The sequence below is a fragment of the Coregonus clupeaformis genome, chromosome 16 (assembly GCF_020615455.1).
Source record: "Coregonus clupeaformis isolate EN_2021a chromosome 16, ASM2061545v1, whole genome shotgun sequence".
NCBI lineage: Eukaryota > Metazoa > Chordata > Actinopteri > Salmoniformes > Salmonidae > Coregonus > Coregonus clupeaformis.
The window spans coordinates 30,937,780-30,956,240 of NC_059207.1; the positions used below are offsets into that span (position 1 = coordinate 30,937,780).

The 18,461-nt window shown below is 41.7% G+C and overlaps 1 protein-coding gene across 2 annotated transcripts in view; it reads left to right on the plus strand.

Annotated features, from left to right (window-relative positions):
- Positions 1 to 409: 409 nt before the first annotated feature.
- The window catches only part of LOC121584909 (protein phosphatase Slingshot homolog 1-like), a 45,194-nt gene continuing 27,142 nt past the window's right edge, over positions 410 to 18,461 (plus strand). For both annotated transcript variants that reach the window (XM_041901154.2, XM_041901155.2), the window contains exons 1-2: positions 410 to 808; positions 6,975 to 7,012. In XM_041901154.2, coding sequence (XP_041757088.2) covers positions 728 to 808; positions 6,975 to 7,012 — 119 coding nt within the window. In that variant the 5' untranslated portion in view covers positions 410 to 727. The remainder of the gene's footprint in view (positions 809 to 6,974; positions 7,013 to 18,461) is intronic.

Below are 18,461 nucleotides of genomic sequence, written 5' to 3' on the forward strand. Positions count from 1 at the left end.
GAATAATGTAAACATTTCCATGTCCTCGAGTGTACCTGACCCTCTGACCCATCTAACTGTATGAAGTAACCTGAAATTGTACATCGTGTCATGTGTAATAACTGAAATATAACAACGTTGCAAAAATCAGAATATAAATATATATTTAAAAAACACCCCAAAAAAACAGCAGTTAGATAAAAAAACATTATGCAAAAGATTATAAACTTTCAGCGGGTTGTGAGGGTATGTGTAGTTGCATTACATGAACTGTAGCTACAATGTTATTTATTATTTTTAACCGACAGGCTAAGTGAAATACACAGTTTGAAATGGAAGAGATTCTGTCATGATGTAGGTATGTATTTGACAGATTTTGGTAGCCTAGCCAGAATGTTTGAACTCAGCATCACTGTCTGGTTGGCTGGCAGCAGCTGACTAGCATAAGATCGCATCCGCTGGTGGAAGCGGTTTTGTGCAGGCTAGTAGTGAGAAAGCCGCAACATGGGGAACGATATGTGCATGCTCTGTACGTTCTTACTATGAAATTCGTGTATTTTTATTTGAGAAAATTCTAAAGCAACAACTATCTGACAGGTTTTAGGACGATGGAAATTTAACGACGATGAAATTCTCTGCTTCGACCGCTATAGACGTTGACACCAAGAAACAACTTGCTCAGGTTCTTCACCGGGAATAAAGCTGTTCTCTGGGCAGGCTACACCGGCCTGCGCAGACTCTCCCAGCCATGGCTCTGGTTACTTTGCAGCGCTCCCCTACCCCAAGCGCTGCATCCACAGCCAGCACAACCACCACCAACGTGGGGGAGGTAAGCTTGGAAATAGCTGGAGAGACGTTTTAGAAACGTCAACAAAGCGCAAGAAAACACCGGGGATACGTGGGAGTGACATAGGCCTAGAAGTGCTAGCTAAATCTAGTAATGGGATAAGCTAACTAGGTAGTAGCTATTAACCTCAACTCCATCGCTACCTAGCTAACGTTAGTTGTCTAGAAAAGCTAGCAAGCAAAGTTGTATGTCAGTAACACACTGATATAACGTCATGCTATTGCCGGCTATTAAAGTTATTAGCTTGCCAGCTAGCTAACGCACAATAAATATAAAGTTAATATAGTTAGCTAGCTTCTTGTTTGCCTTACTAGCTAGCTAATGATTGAGCTAGCCTGCTAATGAGCAGCGTAACTGCTGTGGCATTAGCGGCCTATCCATTTCCAATAGCATCGTTAGCCTACATAGCTAGGTATCTGGTTGTTTGTCACTCTGCCAGGTAGTTTCATGTAAGTCCTACCGTAAGGTCCTGCTGGTGAATGCAGTAAGATAGCTAGTCAGCTAACAAACCACCAGTGTACTGCAGTGGTGCCATACAATTTGGTAGGCCAAAATGTTAACATTTAGCAAGTTAGTTGCCTAATATATCAGCTACTACCAGCTTATTTATTTGGCTAACTACTTGCTTATGTCAAAGTCAGGTGTTATGGACAGCATGGGTTATTTTCAATGCTGTTCTGAGATGTCTTCTAAAAGAGACCAGTCAATAAGGTGAAATGTGGCATGTAACTTAAAACAGTCATGTGGTAGAGTAGTGGTTCCCAATCAGGGATACTAGGACCCCTGGGGATACTTTAGAATTGTATTTTATTTAACCTTTATTTACCCAGGCAAGTCAGTTAAGAACAAATTCTTATTTACAACGACGGCCTACACCAGCCAAACCCGGACGATGCTGGGCCAATTGTGTGCTGCCCTATGGGACTCCCAATCACAGCCGGTTGTGATACAGCCTGGAATTGAACCAGGGAGTCTGTAGTGACGCCTCAAGCACTGAGATGCAGTGCCTTAGTCCGCTGCGCCATTCGGGAGCCCAAGAAGAAGACTCATGAGACTATATACCTACTGGTAAAATGCACATGAGGAGGTACTTCATGGGTACACTGGGCAGAGCAAAATTCATTTGGTGGTACAGTAACCGAAAAAGGTTGGGAACCACTGTGGTAGAGGCCTAGTCATACTTTCCATAACAGAGTAAAGATAGTCTGCCAAACACAAACTAGTATAAGTCAGGTGAGCTTTGAACACTTCCACAATGACAAAATAAACTCTTGGTACTGCTCCTTGTGCTTATTTGTTTATTCAGATGAACCTAAGAGTAGGCATCAACAACAGCCAATGAATAAACCACAAGAACAATCCCATCTCAAAATGCAAATCAAATCAAAGTTTATTGGTTGCGTACACAGATTTGCAGATGTTATCGCAGGTGCAGCGAAATGCTTATGTTTCTAGCTCCAATAGTGTAGTTATACCTAGCAATAAAAAAACAATACACACATAATCCAGAAAAATAAAAAAAGTTTTATATAGGATGAGCCATGACTAAAATACAGTATATACATAAAGTGGGTAAAACAGTTTCTAAATATTTTTAAAGTGACCACTGTTCAGTGACTATGTACATATTGGGCAGCAGTCTCTAAGGTGCAGGGTAGAGTACCAGGTGGTAGATGGCTAGAACAGTGATTAAGGTTCAGGGCAGGGTACTGGGCGGAGGCCGGCTAGTGGTGACTGTTTAACAGTCTGATGGCCTGGAGATAGAAGCTGTTTCTCCGTCTCTCGGTCCCAGCTTTGATGCACTTGTACTGTCTCCGCCTTCTAGATGGTAGTGGGGTGAACAGGCTGTGGCAACAGTTTGGGGAAGGCCTTTCCTGTTTCAGCATGACAATGCCCCCGTGCACAAAGCGAGGTCCACACAGAAATGGTTTGTCGAGATTGGTGTGGAAGAACTTGACTGGCCTCAACCCCATCGAAAACCTTTGGGATGAATTGGAACGCCTAATCGCCCAACATCAGTGCCCGACCTCACTAATGTTCTTGTGGCTGAATGGAAGCAAGTCCCCGCAGCAATGTTTCAACATCTAGTGGAAAGCCTTCCCAGAAGAGTGGAGACTGTTATTGCAGCAAAGGGGGGACCAACCGTATTAATGGGCATGATTTTGGAATGAGATGTTCGACGAGCAGGGGTCCACATACTTTTGGTCATGTAGTGTAACTCCTGAGTGGCGCAGTGGTCTAAGGCACTGCATCGCAGTGCTAACTGTGCCACTAGAGATCCTGGTTCGAATCCAGGCTCTGTCGCAGCCGGCCGCGACCGGGAGACTCATGGGCGGCGCACAATTGGCCCAGCGTCGTCCAGGGTAGGGGAGGGAATGGCCGACAGGGATGTAGCTCAGTTGATAGAGCATGGCGTTTGCAACGCCAGGGTTGTGGGTTTGATTCCCACGGGGGGCCAGTATAAAAAAATAAAATATATTCACTAACTGTAAGTCGCTCTGGATAAGAGCGTCTGCTAAATGACTAAAATGTAAATGTAGTGTAACAGTTAGTGCCTACACATCACAGCTATGACATTTAGATGTCACTCATGAAAAGATAGCTACAATAGAAGTACTGTTTTTGTGCACCTTTTCAGCCAGTTGGGGGCGCTAACTGTTAACAATAGAAACAGGAGTCATGCTCAATACAACAAAGGCACTAGCCTACAGCAGGAAGGAAGGTTTTCTCCGTTAGCCCTTATTGAGGGAGTATTGGGTAGATTTGTCTCGAAGATGACAACAACCATGGTTAGGCCTAAATCAAGAACTGGTACTTGAGCATTAACTGGTCTTTATTTTCTTTAATTAGGCTGCTGCTTAGCTTTTTTAGCTACTGAGTCATTGGGCCTGACGCATTACATCTGCCATTTAAAAAAAGAAAAGTGTAAAAAGAAACACATTTATCGTGAAGATGATTGAGCTGGCCTGACTGAGGTCCGGCCTTCCCTGTCACTGCCTGCCACTCACTTTCCATGTGGGATAGAATTGACTGGCTGCCTGGCTGCTTCCAGGGCTCTTCCCAGGGTCCTGTCTGATGAGGAGCAGCCAAGCCCCTCAGGAAGCTGCTGCAGCTATGATGTCATTCTCACATGGAGGGTGGGGGGATGTGGAGGGAAAGCGATGAGGGGAGGACTGTGGTGGGGTAACAATATGGTAGCTGTTGTGACGGTGTAAGGTAGGCTACATGATTTTGCCAAGAATGGAGAGTTTCATCCCTCTGTTTTAGACTTCCCTACGAGGTGAAATTCTGCTATTGTCATGTGTCTCGCTGTGGCAGAATTATGGCTGGGAATTCACTTGTAGTGGGTGCAGGGCTGTTCAAGTCAACTATTGGATTACCCTCCCTGATGGCCAACTGAAACACATCTTAAACACAGCGTTTGACACGTCCCTGGTTTGAGTTTCACCCTGATGCCCGTCCCCTGGTTGAATGGGTAGAGGTAGAGGCCAACCTCAGAGGCCTTACCTTACCTTACCTGCACCTTACCTCACCTTACCTGCACTGTTTGTTTAGATGGGGCATAAAAGCCTTTACGTACCGTTTTGTGTGTGTTTATAAAAATGTGAGGTTTGACAATGTCTGTTCACTGTTATGAACCTATTCTGCTCATCACAAGTGTGATGAGCACTTGTTAGATACCGTAATGGAAAGTGGCGTGTGTGTTTTTGGAGCTGAAATACAGTGTTGGATACATCTTGTCACATTTTCTCTTAGTGCTGCAGCACTCTGGCCCGTCCTACCTTACCTTGGCAGGGAACTTGTGCTTCTCACTAGTAGTGCTTTGGTTGACAACCCTCAGGCTTTAGTAGGTGAAACTTCTGGAGAATGGCCCACCTCCTCACAGTTACCTGTCACCATATAGCTATAACCTGATACTCCCAGTCTATGATATCTCTCCTGGAACAATAACTGTTTTTAAGACATACCCTCCATTTAGTGGCGTTCACCTCTGATAAAGCCAGGTGTGTCATTCTCACGGAACTGTGAATAAAATACATTCTCAAGTGTCATTTTTCACAACATTTCCTCTTGAATCACTGATATTAGGATCTGTACTAATTTAATTTGTATAATTATTGTTCAGTTTTTTAAAAATCAGATATTATGCATTTTATCAACATTTTCACACAATTCTCATTAACGTAAGTCCAGAAAGTAGTAAACAAATCAATATTTCTGATATTTTTTGTTACATTGCTCCCATAATGAAAAGGAGTGAGTTAAAGATCACACAGAAAACATACATATTTCAAATGAAATTATACAATTATTATAAAATTAAATCAGACTTTTTCCCAATTTGAACTCTTTAGCCGTTTCGGTAATGAGAAGGCCAAGTGGGGTAAAGGGGGTGTTTTGAGAATGAGAACCTCATTCTGAAGGATATAAGCAAATAAATGAACTTGTGTTCATATAAGGACTACTCCTCTAGTTGATGCATCATGGGTGAATACAACTTTACAGTGCATTCGGAAAGTATTCGGACCCCTTGACTTTTTCCATACTTGGTTACTTTAAAGCCTTATTCTAAAATTGATTAAATAGTTTTTTTCCCTAATCAATCTACACACAATACCCCATAATGACAAAGCAAAAACAGGTTTTTAGAAATGTATAAAAAATGGAAAAATAACATTTACATAAGTATTCCGAACCTTTACTCAGTACTTTGTTGAAGCACCTTTGGCAGCGATTACAGCCTCGAGTCTTCTTGGGTATGACGCTACAAGCTTGGCACACCTATATTAGGGGAGTTTCTCCCATTCTTCTCTGCAGATCCTCTCAAGCTCTGTCAGGTTGGATGGGGAGCGGCGCTGCACAACTAGCTCTGGAGCAGGTTTTCATAAAGGATCTCTCTGTGCTTTGCTCTGTTCATCTTTCCCTCGATCCTGACTAGTCTCCCAGTCCCTGCCGCTGAAAAACATCCCCACAGCATGATGCTGCCACCACCATGCTTCACCGTAGGGATCGTGCCAGGTTTCCTCCAGACGTGACGCTTGGCATTCAGGCCAAAGAGTTCAATCTTGGTTTCATCAGACCAGAGAATCTTGTTTCTCATGGTCTGAGAGTCCTTTAGGTGCCTTTTGGCAAACTCCAAGTGGGCTGTCATGTGCCTTTTTACTGAGGAGTGGCTTCTGTCTGGCCACTCTACCGTAAAGGCCTGATAGGTGGAGTGCTGCAGAGATGGTTGTCCTTCTGGAACCTTCTCCCATCTCCACAGAGGAACTCTGGAGCTCTGTATGAGTGACCATTGGGTTCTTGGTCACCTCGGCCAAACGATTGCTCAATTTGGCCGGGCAGCCAGCTCTAGGAAGATTCTTGGTGATTCCAAACTTCTTCCATTTAAGAATGATGGCGGCCACTGTGTTCTTGGGGACCTTCAGTGCTGCAGACATTTTTTGGTACCCTTCCCCAGATCTGTGCCTCGACACAATCCTGTCTCGGAGCTCTACGGACAATTCCTTCGACCTCATGGCTTGGTTTTTGCTCTGACATGCACTGTCAACTGTGGGACCTTACATAGATAGGTGTATGCCTTTCCAAATCATGTCCAATCAATTGAATTTACCACAGGTGGACTCGAATCTAGTTATAGAAACATCTCAAGGATGATCAATGGAAACAGGAGGCACCTGAGATCAATTTAGAGTCTCATAGCAACAGCTCTGAATACTTACGTAAATAAGGTATTTCTGTTTTTTATGTGTAATAAATTTGCAAAAAAAATCTAAACCTGTTTTCGCTTTGTCATTATGGGGTATTGTGTGTAGATTGATGAGGAATTGTATTTATTTAATCAATTTTAGAATAAGGCTGTAATGTAAACATTTTTGGAAAAAGAGAAGGGGTCTGAATACTTTCCGAATGCACGCACTGTATTTAAAAGTTTTGACAGGAACTTGAAAAATGTTACGGTGATGAGACAAACTACAGCAATATATTTGGTGTTTTATTCAAATAAGTTAGGTTTTTCTAAAGCTGTTATATTTTCTAAAAAGACCAGAGAATACCTGATACTAATGGCTGCACTGTAGATCTTCAATGTCTTGAAGTATCAGATTGATAATTTTTGCTTCTTTTTCCTCTGCCTTTTCTTGGTTTGCAGGACTTTGGGAGTGACGATGAGCGCCGGCTAAATCAGAGGTAAGTGTTGTTAGTACTTACTGTACTAAAGATGGACTTGCTAGGGTAGCTCAGAGCTGCTGCTCTTTTCTATCCATTATTTTGCATGGGGGAGCACAGTACAGCTACATATTATGCCAAATGGAGAATAATAGGAGGACATTTTTTGGCATTTGCGTTTGTTTGTGGGTGGAGGTAGGGGGTAAGCGTTCCAGATCAACTGATGCCTTACATCTGGGTTTGTGTAGAGTTTGGAGATACTGTATGTCCGGTCTGGTTCCTCTCAATGACAGTCACCACCAGCGGTGAAAGTAAGGCGTTACGGTCCGGTATGGCGTCCCGGCAAAATAAATAGTGGGGGTACTCCGTACCGGTAAAACGTGAGCATATCACAATTAATACAACATGCCCAAAAAACTATAGGCTATTACACCATTATTTAATATTACTGCATGTCGGCTGCATTAAACATTTGCTAATTGACTGGAAACCGGGTGGTATACGCTCAAAATTGCATTGTGGTTTGAGGAGAACACTTACATACTTACATTTTGTCAAGGCGGAGATGAGTGGCCGAGACGCTCGTGGACAAGGCGGAGATGAGTGGCCGAGACCAAGGCTCGTGCGGACAACAGTGGATTAATCAATTCAGGCTACAAGTGTAGGCCTAATGACAAGGCCTAATGACAAGGCCTAATGACAATCGCAGAATGTCATTACAATGCACGTAGGTGTTTTGTAACAGATGTCTCTTTCCATTCATCAAATTGCGGGTGCACAGTGCACTGTTGGGGTTTGGATGCTGAAATTATTTTGTGAGTGGACAAATGTGCGCAGGTAGCCTACAGGAGCGCTTTTTTGTTAAGTGATTGTTTGACAATCAGATGAAAACATCATGACTGGTTGTGTTTATGCCACATTAAAAGGCAAAGGCGGCATGTCTATAAGGCTAGGGGAAGCTTTCCCTAAAGAAAATTGAATTAAATTGCCAAAATTATATAGCCTAATTAGCATACTCCTGTCTATACAGAAATAAATAAAATCATTCAAAATAGCCTACTACATCAGAAAGCATGATTTGGCCACAGAGGATCATTAGCTTCTAAACAAACATTTTTAAAATTGCATAGCCTACAGTCGGAAGGGCCTGCAATTTGGGCAGCTTGCGCTGAAATACCAAATAGATGATTGTTGAGTTGCGACTGTCAGTGAAATTCAGAGAGACCCACCCAGTCATATTGCAATATTTAAAAATTGAATCGTAGAAAAACTGTTTGGAAAGCAAATGGCTATTGCTGTAAAGAGATGACAATGAAAATACTCCAATCTGTCTTTTAGTTATCAACATTTTCTACCTAATTGAGCCAACAGTAGCCTGTCATATTGGCACTAACGGAGAACATAGGCGATATCCCCGGTGAGTGTGCATATTCACTGTCTTTGTCATTGAGTCAGTGCCACTTTTGTTTGTTTTTGGACAATCATTTCCACCTCCAGGTTAGATGGACGTCATATTGTATTTGTGTCTCCCCTTTTCGTAGACCAATTATATGTATCAGACAACATAGTTTTTATTGATCTGTTTGTCAGTGTCAGCAGAGTAAGCTACCTTGTAATTTTTGTAGTCCACGAGCATCTCGGCCACTCATCTCCGCCTTGACAAAATGTAAGTATGTAAGTGTTCTCCTCAAACCACAACGCAATTTGGAGCGTATACCACCTGGTTTCCAATCAATGAGCAAATTGTTAATGCGGCTGACATGCAGTAATGTTAAACAATGGTGTAATAGCCTATTTTTGTTTCTTTTTGACCATTTTAATAGAAAATAATCACAGAAATATACTTCATTGTTACCTGGAAATGATTTGATATTGAGATAAAAATGCCCACACCAGTAGAAATCCACTTTTTCGAGCTGAAAGACGATTTAAGTCAATAAGTCATCGTTTTAGTCAAAGTATGATATACAGTGCATTCAGAAAGTATTCAGAACCCTTGACCTTTTCCACATTTTGTTACGTTACAGCCTTATTCTAAAATATATTCAATTGTTATTTTTCCTCATCAATCTACACACAATACCCAATAATGACAAAGCAGAAACAGGTTTTTCGAAATGTTTGCAAATTTATTTTAAAAAAAGAAACTGAAATATCACATTTATATAAGTATTCAGACCTTTTACTCAGTACTTTGTTGAAGCACCTTTGGCAGCAATTACAGCCTTCTTGGATATGACGCACAAGCTTGGCACACCAGTATTTGAGGAGTTTCTTCCATTCTTCTCTGCAGATTCTCTCAAGCTCAGTCAGGTTGGATGGGGAGCGTCGCTGCACAGCTATTTTCAGGTCTCTCCAGAGATGTTCGATCGGGTTCAAGTCCGGGTTCTGGCTGGGCCACTCAAGGACATTCAGAGACTTGTCCCGAAGCCACTCCTGCGTTGTCTTGGCTGTGTGCTTAGGGTTGTTGTCCTGTTGTAAGGTTGAACCTTCACCCCAGTCTGAAGACCTGAGTGCTCTGGAGCAAGTTTTCATCAAGGATCTCTCTGTACTTTGCTCCGTTCATCTTTCCCTCGATCCTGACTAGTCTCCCAGTCCCTGCCGCTGAAAAACATCCCTACAGCATGATGCTGCCACCACAATGCTTCACCGTAGGGATGGTATTGGCCAGGTGATGAGCGGTGCCTGGTTTCCTCCAGACGTGATTGCTCAGTTTGGCCGGATGGCCAGCTCTAGGAAGAGTCTTGGTGGTTCCAAACTTCTTCCATTTAAGAATGATGGCGGCCACTGTGTTCTTGTGGACCTTCAATGCTGCAGAAATGTTTTGGTACCCTTCCCCAGATCTGTGCCTCGACACAATTCTGTCTCGGAGCTCTACGGACAATTCCTTCAACCTCATGGCTTGGCTCTGACATGCACTGTCAACTGTGGAACCTTATATAGACAGGTGTGTGCCTTTCCAAATCATGTCCAATCAATTGAAATTACAACAGGTGGACTCCAATCAAGTTGTAGAAACATCTCAAGGATGATCAATGGAAACAGGATGCACCTGAGCTCAATGTTGATTCTCATAGCAAAGGGTCTGAGGACTTATGTAAATAAGGTATTTATTTTAATTTTTAATACATTTGCAAAAATGTCTATAAACCTGTTTTAATAATAATAATAATATGCCATTTAGCAGACGCTTTTATCCAAAGCGACTTACAGTCATGCGTGCATACATACATTTTTGTGTATGGGTGGTCCAGGGGATCGAACCCACTACCTTGGCGTTACAAGCGCCGTGCTCTACCAGCTGAGCTACAGAGGACCACTTTGTCACTATGGGGTATTGTGTGTAGGGGGGGGGGTGTCTGTAATAAAGCCCTTTTGTGTGGAAAAACTCATTGTGATTGGCTGGGCCTGGCTCCCAAGTGGGTGGGCCTATGCCCTCTGAGGCCCACCCATGGCTGCCCCCCTGCCCAGTCATTTGAAATCCATTAGGGCCATGAATGTATTTTAATTGACGGATTTCCTTATATGAACTGTAACTCAGCAAAATCTTTGAAATTGTTGCATGTTGCATTTGATATTTTTGTTCAGTATATGTTGTTGTGACCTTGGCACACAATGTACACAATGTAGTTAACTACTGTGTCGTTCCACCTCAAAAAGCACAAGGAGGAGGATTTCAACACCGACCATCTCAAATTGTTCTGAAAGCGTTTCTGTTGTTAGAAACATAAGATTAGCAATTTTGTAACATTATTTTGTTGAAATATAATTTGATCTCTAATTGATTGCATCCAAATTGGCCATTTTAATTAATAGGATTCATATAATATTCAGTTAATATAGTACTTAACATCCGATTTGGACCAAACTTTTTTTCTAACAATGAGTTTGACGTGGAATCCTTAGAAATTATCAAAAGCCACCCACGGACCACCCACACCCCACGCCAATCCCACCCCAACAACGAGTATATAGTATCAGTTCTCTATTTTTGACAAGTACTATGGAGCTGCAGCTTGTAGTATTGTTTTTTCATCCTATGCAATATACAGCTCTGGAAAAATTTAAGAGACCACTCCAGTGTCTGTTGAATTCCAACACAGGCACACCTCATTCTACTGAATTAGGTACTGATTAGGTGATCACCTGAACCAAATCTTATTTAACGGGGAAAAGTATAAAACCCACTGCTGTGGTCATCACTATCCTCTTGCAATAGTACCAGCTGCATGGCAAAAACAGTGCTAATAGTACCTCAAAAGTAATATTAATCAAAAAATAACTATTGACCATGCGAAAATAATTGAAAAGGAAAGTTTTGAGTGAGGAAAAGAAAGGTTCAATTCTGGCTTTACTGGCAGAGGGATACAGTGAGCGTCAGGTTGCTTCCATCCTTAAAATTTCAAAGACCGCGGTTCATAAGAACAAGGTCAAGCAGCAGACATTGGGGACAACAAAGCTACAGACCGGCAGAGGGCGAAAACCACTCTCTACTGACCGGGATGACCACCAACTCATTCGAATGTCACTCAACAACTGTAGGATGACATCAAGTGACCTACAAAAAGAATGGCAAACGGCAGCTGGGGTGAAGTGCACAGCGAGGACGGTTCGAAACAGGCTCCTAGGGGCAGGGCTGAAGTCGTGCAAAGCTAGAAAAAAGCCCTTCATCAATGAGAAGCAAAGAAGAGCCAGGCTGAGGTTTGCAAAATACCATAAGGATTGGACCGTAGAGGACTGGAGTAAGGTCATCTTCTCTGATGAGTCCAATTTTCAGCTTTGCCCAACACCTGGTCGTCTAATGGTTAGACGGAGACCTGGAGAGGCCTACAAGCCACAGTGTCTCGCACCCATTGTGAAATTTGGTGGAGGATCGGTGATGATCTGGGGGTGCTTCAGCAAGGCTGGAATCGGCAGATTTGTCTTTGTGAAGGACGCATGAATCAAACCACGTACAAGGTTGTCCTGGAAAAAAACGTGCTTCCTTTTGCTCTGACATTGTTCCCCAACTCTGAGGATTGTTTTTTCCAGCAGGACAATGTGCCATGCCACACAGCCAGGTCAATGAAGGTGTGGATGGAGGACCACCAAATCAAGACCCTGTCATGGCCAGCCCAATCTCCAGACCTGAACCCCATTGAAAACTTCTGGAATGTGATCAAGAGGAAGATGGATGGTCACAAGCCATCAAACAAAGCCGAGCTGCTTGAATTTTTGCGCCAGGAGTGGCATAAAGTCACCCAACATCAATGTGAAAGACTGGTGGAGAGCATGCCAAGACGCATGAAAGCTGTGATTGAAAATCAGGGTTATTCCACCAAATATTGATTTCTGAACTCTTCCTAAGTTAAAACATTACTATTGTATTGTTTAAAAATGAACATGAACTTATTTTCTTTGCATTATTCGAGGTCTGACAACACTGCATATTTTTTGTTATTTTGACCAGTTGTCATTTTCTGCAAATAAATGCTCTAAATGACAATATCTTTATTTGGAATTTGGGAGAAATGTTGTCAGTAGTTTATAGAATAAAACTAAATTAGTCATCAGCCTATAGTCATCATGCAGCCCATATATATTTAGATTTCTAAGACATTCTAAGGTTTGTATCATTCACAACTAAAGTTGCCAAGTAACTCCAAATCTAGCGTATAGGACCTGTTTCAAATGATCACTTTTGCGCTCAACATAGCCAATGGGAAAAATATCCTTGCTATTTTATTAAGTTCAGTTATATTCTTCTTACTATAAAATCATATAATATATAATAATGGCATGGGATTTATAAGCATATCTTGTCAGCTAAATGAACAAGCCTACAGCCTATGGCATGGAGCATAACCAGATAACATACAGTAGGCCAACTCATATTCTGTTATTCTAAAATACATTTTATTCATATCATGATGTTTCTTTAGACCTGACTAAAATAAATAATGGATTTATTGTGATGGTGTATATTAAATTGATTTATTAGACTTTTTAAATGTAGATGTTCCAAAGGCACACATCAGCAGGTTGAATGCAGCTTGTATGCTTGGAGGCCTGGAGAGGCTAAACTTGTTTATGTTAATTAACAGTCAATTACCGTTAGACTGGCAGGCTTTTATATGACAATAAAGGCTGACAAAATGTCATTACCACCACAGCCCTAGCCACAGCTCCATACTACTTGTGGGGGGGGGGGTTCCATGGGTGGCTTTTTACAATTTCTTACCATGTCTTACTCATTGTTAGAAAAAAGTTAGATGTTAGGTACTATATCAGCGGTTCCCAAACTAGGGGTCGTGACCCCATGTTGGGTTGCCTGATATGGAAATAGGGTCGCAGGAGAATTTCCAAAATCCTGAGGGGAACAAAAATATATACAAATAAATATGTATATTATAATATTGTCTTTGTGTCTCAATCATTGTAATGTGGTTAACCTTAAAAATCTAAATAAATTATTCTAATCTAAAAGATAAAATTCAACCAGTGAGCGCCCTTAGATCATGGGAAAGGGCCGCACTTGACCGTTGCACTTGAATCATTCCCACGTGAGGCCCACTATGCTATGAAACCACACACTATTGCAGAGACTTTGATATTACCGGCTGCAATTGATATGGTGAAAACAATGTGTGGGGAGGCAGAGGCACAGAAATTTACATCAATACCTTTGTCAGATAACACTGTTGAACTAAGAATTTATGCTATTGCTAGCAATCAAGAGGAAACTCTGACTGAACGACTCAAAAATTCCCCAGCGTATGCTCTCCAAATGGACGTTAGCTGTGAGGGCCGAGATGCCCATGCATTGACTTTTGTTCGCTATACATGTCGGGGGATGCTATTCACGAGGGCATATTGTTCTGTCTCACGATTCCGGAGCATGAAACGGCATATGGGATGTTCACTGTGCTGTGTGGCTATATTGACGATAAACTGATTCTTTATGGGATCGAATGGTGGGCCTTTGCACAGATGGGGCTCCATCTATCACGGGACGGCGGGCAGGCTGATTGAGCTGTCATGTGACCGGATGCTGCAGACAACCCATTCACGGGTCACTACGGAGGAGTTTTGGTTCCTTACCCAAAGGGAATACCCTGCCATCTTCCTCTGAGCATTACTGCCGCGTTCAAAACAACTGGGAACTCTGAAACTCCGGCTTCAGTGCATTCAAGACAACAGGGAACTCTGAAAGAAATTAGCTCCGACTGGGAAAAATAGTTTTGAACGGTCATCCAACTCAGAATTCCAACTTTCTAGAGCTTTTTTTCACATGGGTGGGGTCGTGAGAATTTTCAGATATCAAAATGAGGTCGTTGGCCAAAGAAGTTTGGGAACCCCTGTATTGAATATTATATGAATTCAAAAATTGCCAATTTGGGTGCAGAAACGATTTCAGAACTATGTTATATGGTGGGTGTCATGGCTTGCTGAAATGACACGTAACGACCCTACTCATAGAATTTCTTCTGAGAATGTACTTTCTTCTGGTTATGCGATTTTGGCACTCAAAGTGATGCACGTACTCAGGAATGACATCGGTGAGATACGAGTTAAGGCCTGTCTTGCCTCCAGGTCTCATCGGTTCAGTATGGGATATAATACACTATATTACACAACTTAAAGATATTCTCTGGTACTTTTGTATACTTTTTTAGCCAGAAGTTCTGAAAGTAGCACCCACGAGCCAAAAATGGTCCCCGAAAGTTGCGTACCACCTCACAAATGTGCAGATATGTGCACCACATCATTCTCTCTCTCTGGCTCTACTGTGTGCGCATCTTGCTAGCTGTCACTCAAATAGTGAGGGGCAGGAGCTCATTGGCTGAAACTCGAATTGCTAGGGAGCTGGCCCACATGGGGGTAAATGTAGGGAAAATGACTTCCAGAAAAGTAACTTTCAAACTAGGGATTTCGTGTCTAATTGAGGTAAGAAAGTAATTCTGCTCCTAGATTAGGCATGTATGAACTACACATTGACACATCCAGCCCAAAGCGGGAGGTTTAAAAAATACTTACTAGTCGCCAAAGTACCGGAGCATGTCTTTAACTGCCAAAAAACCTCCACTTACGTAATGGGTAATGCAATGTATTGAGTTTTATTAGGCATGTGGAGACATGAAATATTTTATTTTTAGGTCTCAATCCACCACCTGACCTGTGAACATGTTGTACATTAAACATCTGGTCATCTATGTCCCTGGCATCTTTGTGTGTGTTCTATGTCTGTAGCATCCTAGAAGGGACCCAACAGAATCTTTGTGAAGTGTTCATGTTTCACAGTCTTTTTAACAAATGGTGGGTTGTGGCCATTCCCTCTTGGGCTTGTGATAAAAAAATGGTGTTGTAGTTAGAACATGATGTTGTCTCTTTGATGGGCCACAACTCCTACAGTGCCTTCAGAAATTATTCACACCCCTTGACGTTTTCCACATTTTGTTGTGTTACAGCCTTAATTTAAATTGATATTTTGTGTCATTGGCCTACACACAATACCCCATAATGTCAAAGTGGAATTATGTTTTTAGAAATGTTTACAAATTAATTAAAAATGAAAAGCTTAAATATATTGAGTCAACATGTATTCATTGTTATGGCAAGCCTAAAGTTCAGGAATAAACATTTGCTTACAAAGTCAAATAATAAGTTGCATGGACTCACTGTGTTTAACATGATTTTTGAATGGCTACCTCATCTCTGTACCCCACACATACAATGATCTGTAAGGTCCCTCAGTAGAGCAGTGAAATTCAAACACAGATTCAACCACAAAGACCAGGGAGGTTTTCCAATGCCTCTCAAAGAAGGGCACCTATTGGTAGATGGTAAAAAAAAAGGCAGACGTTGAATATCCCTTTGAGCATGGTGAAGTTATTTATTGCACTTTGGATGGTGTATCAATACACCCAGTCGCTAAAAAGATACAGGCGTCCTTCCTAACTCAGTTGCCGGAGAGGAAGGAAGCTGCTCAGGGATTTGAAGTTTGTGGAAATGTGAAATTAATGTAGGAGAATATAATGCATTAGATCTGGTAAAAGATAATGCAAACAAAAAAACATGTTGTTTTTTTGTTTTTTGTTCCATCATCAAGAGAAAGGCCACAATATAATATTGCAGTTTAGGCACAATTTAGATTTTGGCCACTAGATGGCAGCAGTGTGTGTGCAAAGTTTCAGATTGATCCAGTGAAGCATTGCAATTCTGGACTATTTTGTATCAAGTCTGCCCAAATGTGCCGAATTGGTCAATTGATACATTTTCAAGTACATAACTATAGAGAACATACACAAATTATATGGTAATATAAAATGTAAGTTTACACACTCCCAGGAATGTCATACATGATGGATCGTTAGCTTATACACTAACTTTCACACATCTAGATGGCCGGGCGGGGTCGGTGTGGAGCCAGAGACAGCAAGGGTTCAAACTGTAGAACCCAGTTCCTACATTTGAATATAAAAATTTATTTTATCAAACAAAGCTATGCTACATTTTATCTCTGGGACCCTCAGGATGACAAATCAGAGCAAGATTACAGAATGTAAGTACATTATTTACCTTCAGAGGTGAATGTATCAGACCAGTTGCTGTGATACGTTTTTTGTTGTTGTGCACACTCCTCAAACAATAGCATGGTATTGTTTCACTGTAATAGCTACTGTAAATTGGACAGTGCAGTTGGATTAACAAGAATTTAAGCTTTCTGCCCATATAAGACATGTCTATGTCCTGGAAAGTTTGCTGTTACTTACAACAGTCATGCTAATCACATTAGCGCACGTTAGCTCAACCGTCCCGTATAGGTTAAAAGAAGGAATCCTGTACAGAAAGTATTCAAAGACATGCATCCTGTTTACAACAAGGCACTAAAGTTATACTGCAAAGAATGTGGCAAAGCAATTAACTTTTTGTCCAGAGTACAAAGTATTATGTTTGGGGAAAATACAATACAACACATTACTGATTACCATTCTCCATATTTTCAAGCATAGTGGTGGCTATATGTTATGGTAATGCTTGTAATTGTTAAGGACTGGGGAGTCTTTCAGAATAAAAAATAAACAGAATGGAGCTAAGCACAGGCAAAATCCTAGAGGAAAACCTGGTACAGTCTGCTTTCCACCAGACACTGGGAGATGAATTCACCTTTCAGCAGGCCAATAACCTAAAACAGAAGGCCAAATCTACACTGGAGTTGCTTACCAAGAAGACCGTGAATGTTCCTGAGTGGGCAAATTACAGTTTTGACTTAAATCTGCTTGAAAATCTATGGCAAGACTTAAAAATGGTTTTGTAGCAAGACAGAGCTTGAAGAATTTTGAAAATAATGGGCAAATATTGGACAATCCTGGTGTGCAAAACTCTTAGAGACTTACCCAGAAAGACTCAAAACTGTAATCGCTGCCAAAGGTGATTCTTATGTAAATGTAATACCTATGTAAATGAGATATTTCTGTATTTCATTTTCAATAAATGATCCAACATTTCTAAACATGTTTTCACTTAGTCATTGTGTGTAGATGGGTGAGAAACATATATTTAATCCATTTCGAATTCAGGCTGTAACACAACAAAATGTGGAGTAAGTCTAGGGGTATGAATACTTTCTGAAGGCATTGTACAAGATATTTGAAATGGGTTTAGGTTGGTCATAACAAAAAGTTAGGGAATCAAAACCATTGATGTAGGGCACTACTACTGCAGTGTTGCAATGGAGTGAGTGTGTGTTAGCACTCGCTGCTCCCACCCTGCTGAACTAGATAAGGATGACAAGACCAGGCCTTAGTGTAGTGGGCCAACATAAACACTGTAACATCATCCAGGTGGCAACGGCACTGTACCAACCAATGATTTCACCAAACATACCAACAGGGTAGCAGAATCAGGCAAGAGCAAGTGTGTGTGTGTGTGTGTGAGGTTGAGAGGTGGGGTCTTCACTGGGAGAACATTTACTGAAGCGTTGCACTTGCACAAACAGGAGAGAGACAGTTTTATCTCACATACAGGAGAACTCCCATCTGTCAAGTGTTATTTCATTCGGGTCTTGACTTGATGCAACATGCTGTGTTTGCTTACTTAGAAAATACACTTATCTAGAGTGGTTTATGCAATTCAAATTAGTCAGGAAGGCATTTGTTCAGCAAGGCATTTAGTTTGTGAACTTTGGGATTGTGGGCAGGGCCCTGTGGTTGTTGGACAGATACTCAGAATTCTGAACTTGAGGCATTTGTGTGTGTGTGCTGCCTATTAATAGGGAGCAGGCTGATGTCATTGTTTCCTTTCCTTACAATCCATCTCCTCCAACTGACACCTGAGTAGTTGAGGTTGTCCCCCTCCATACCCCCCTACCCTCCTACCCCTTCAGTTGTGTCAGCGGTAAAACGCCAACATCGGCTAGCCAGCCCTGAGAAGAGGCTTTTCTTCCATTGTGCTGGTGTGTGCAGCAAGCCCTGGACCCATGAATAACCAA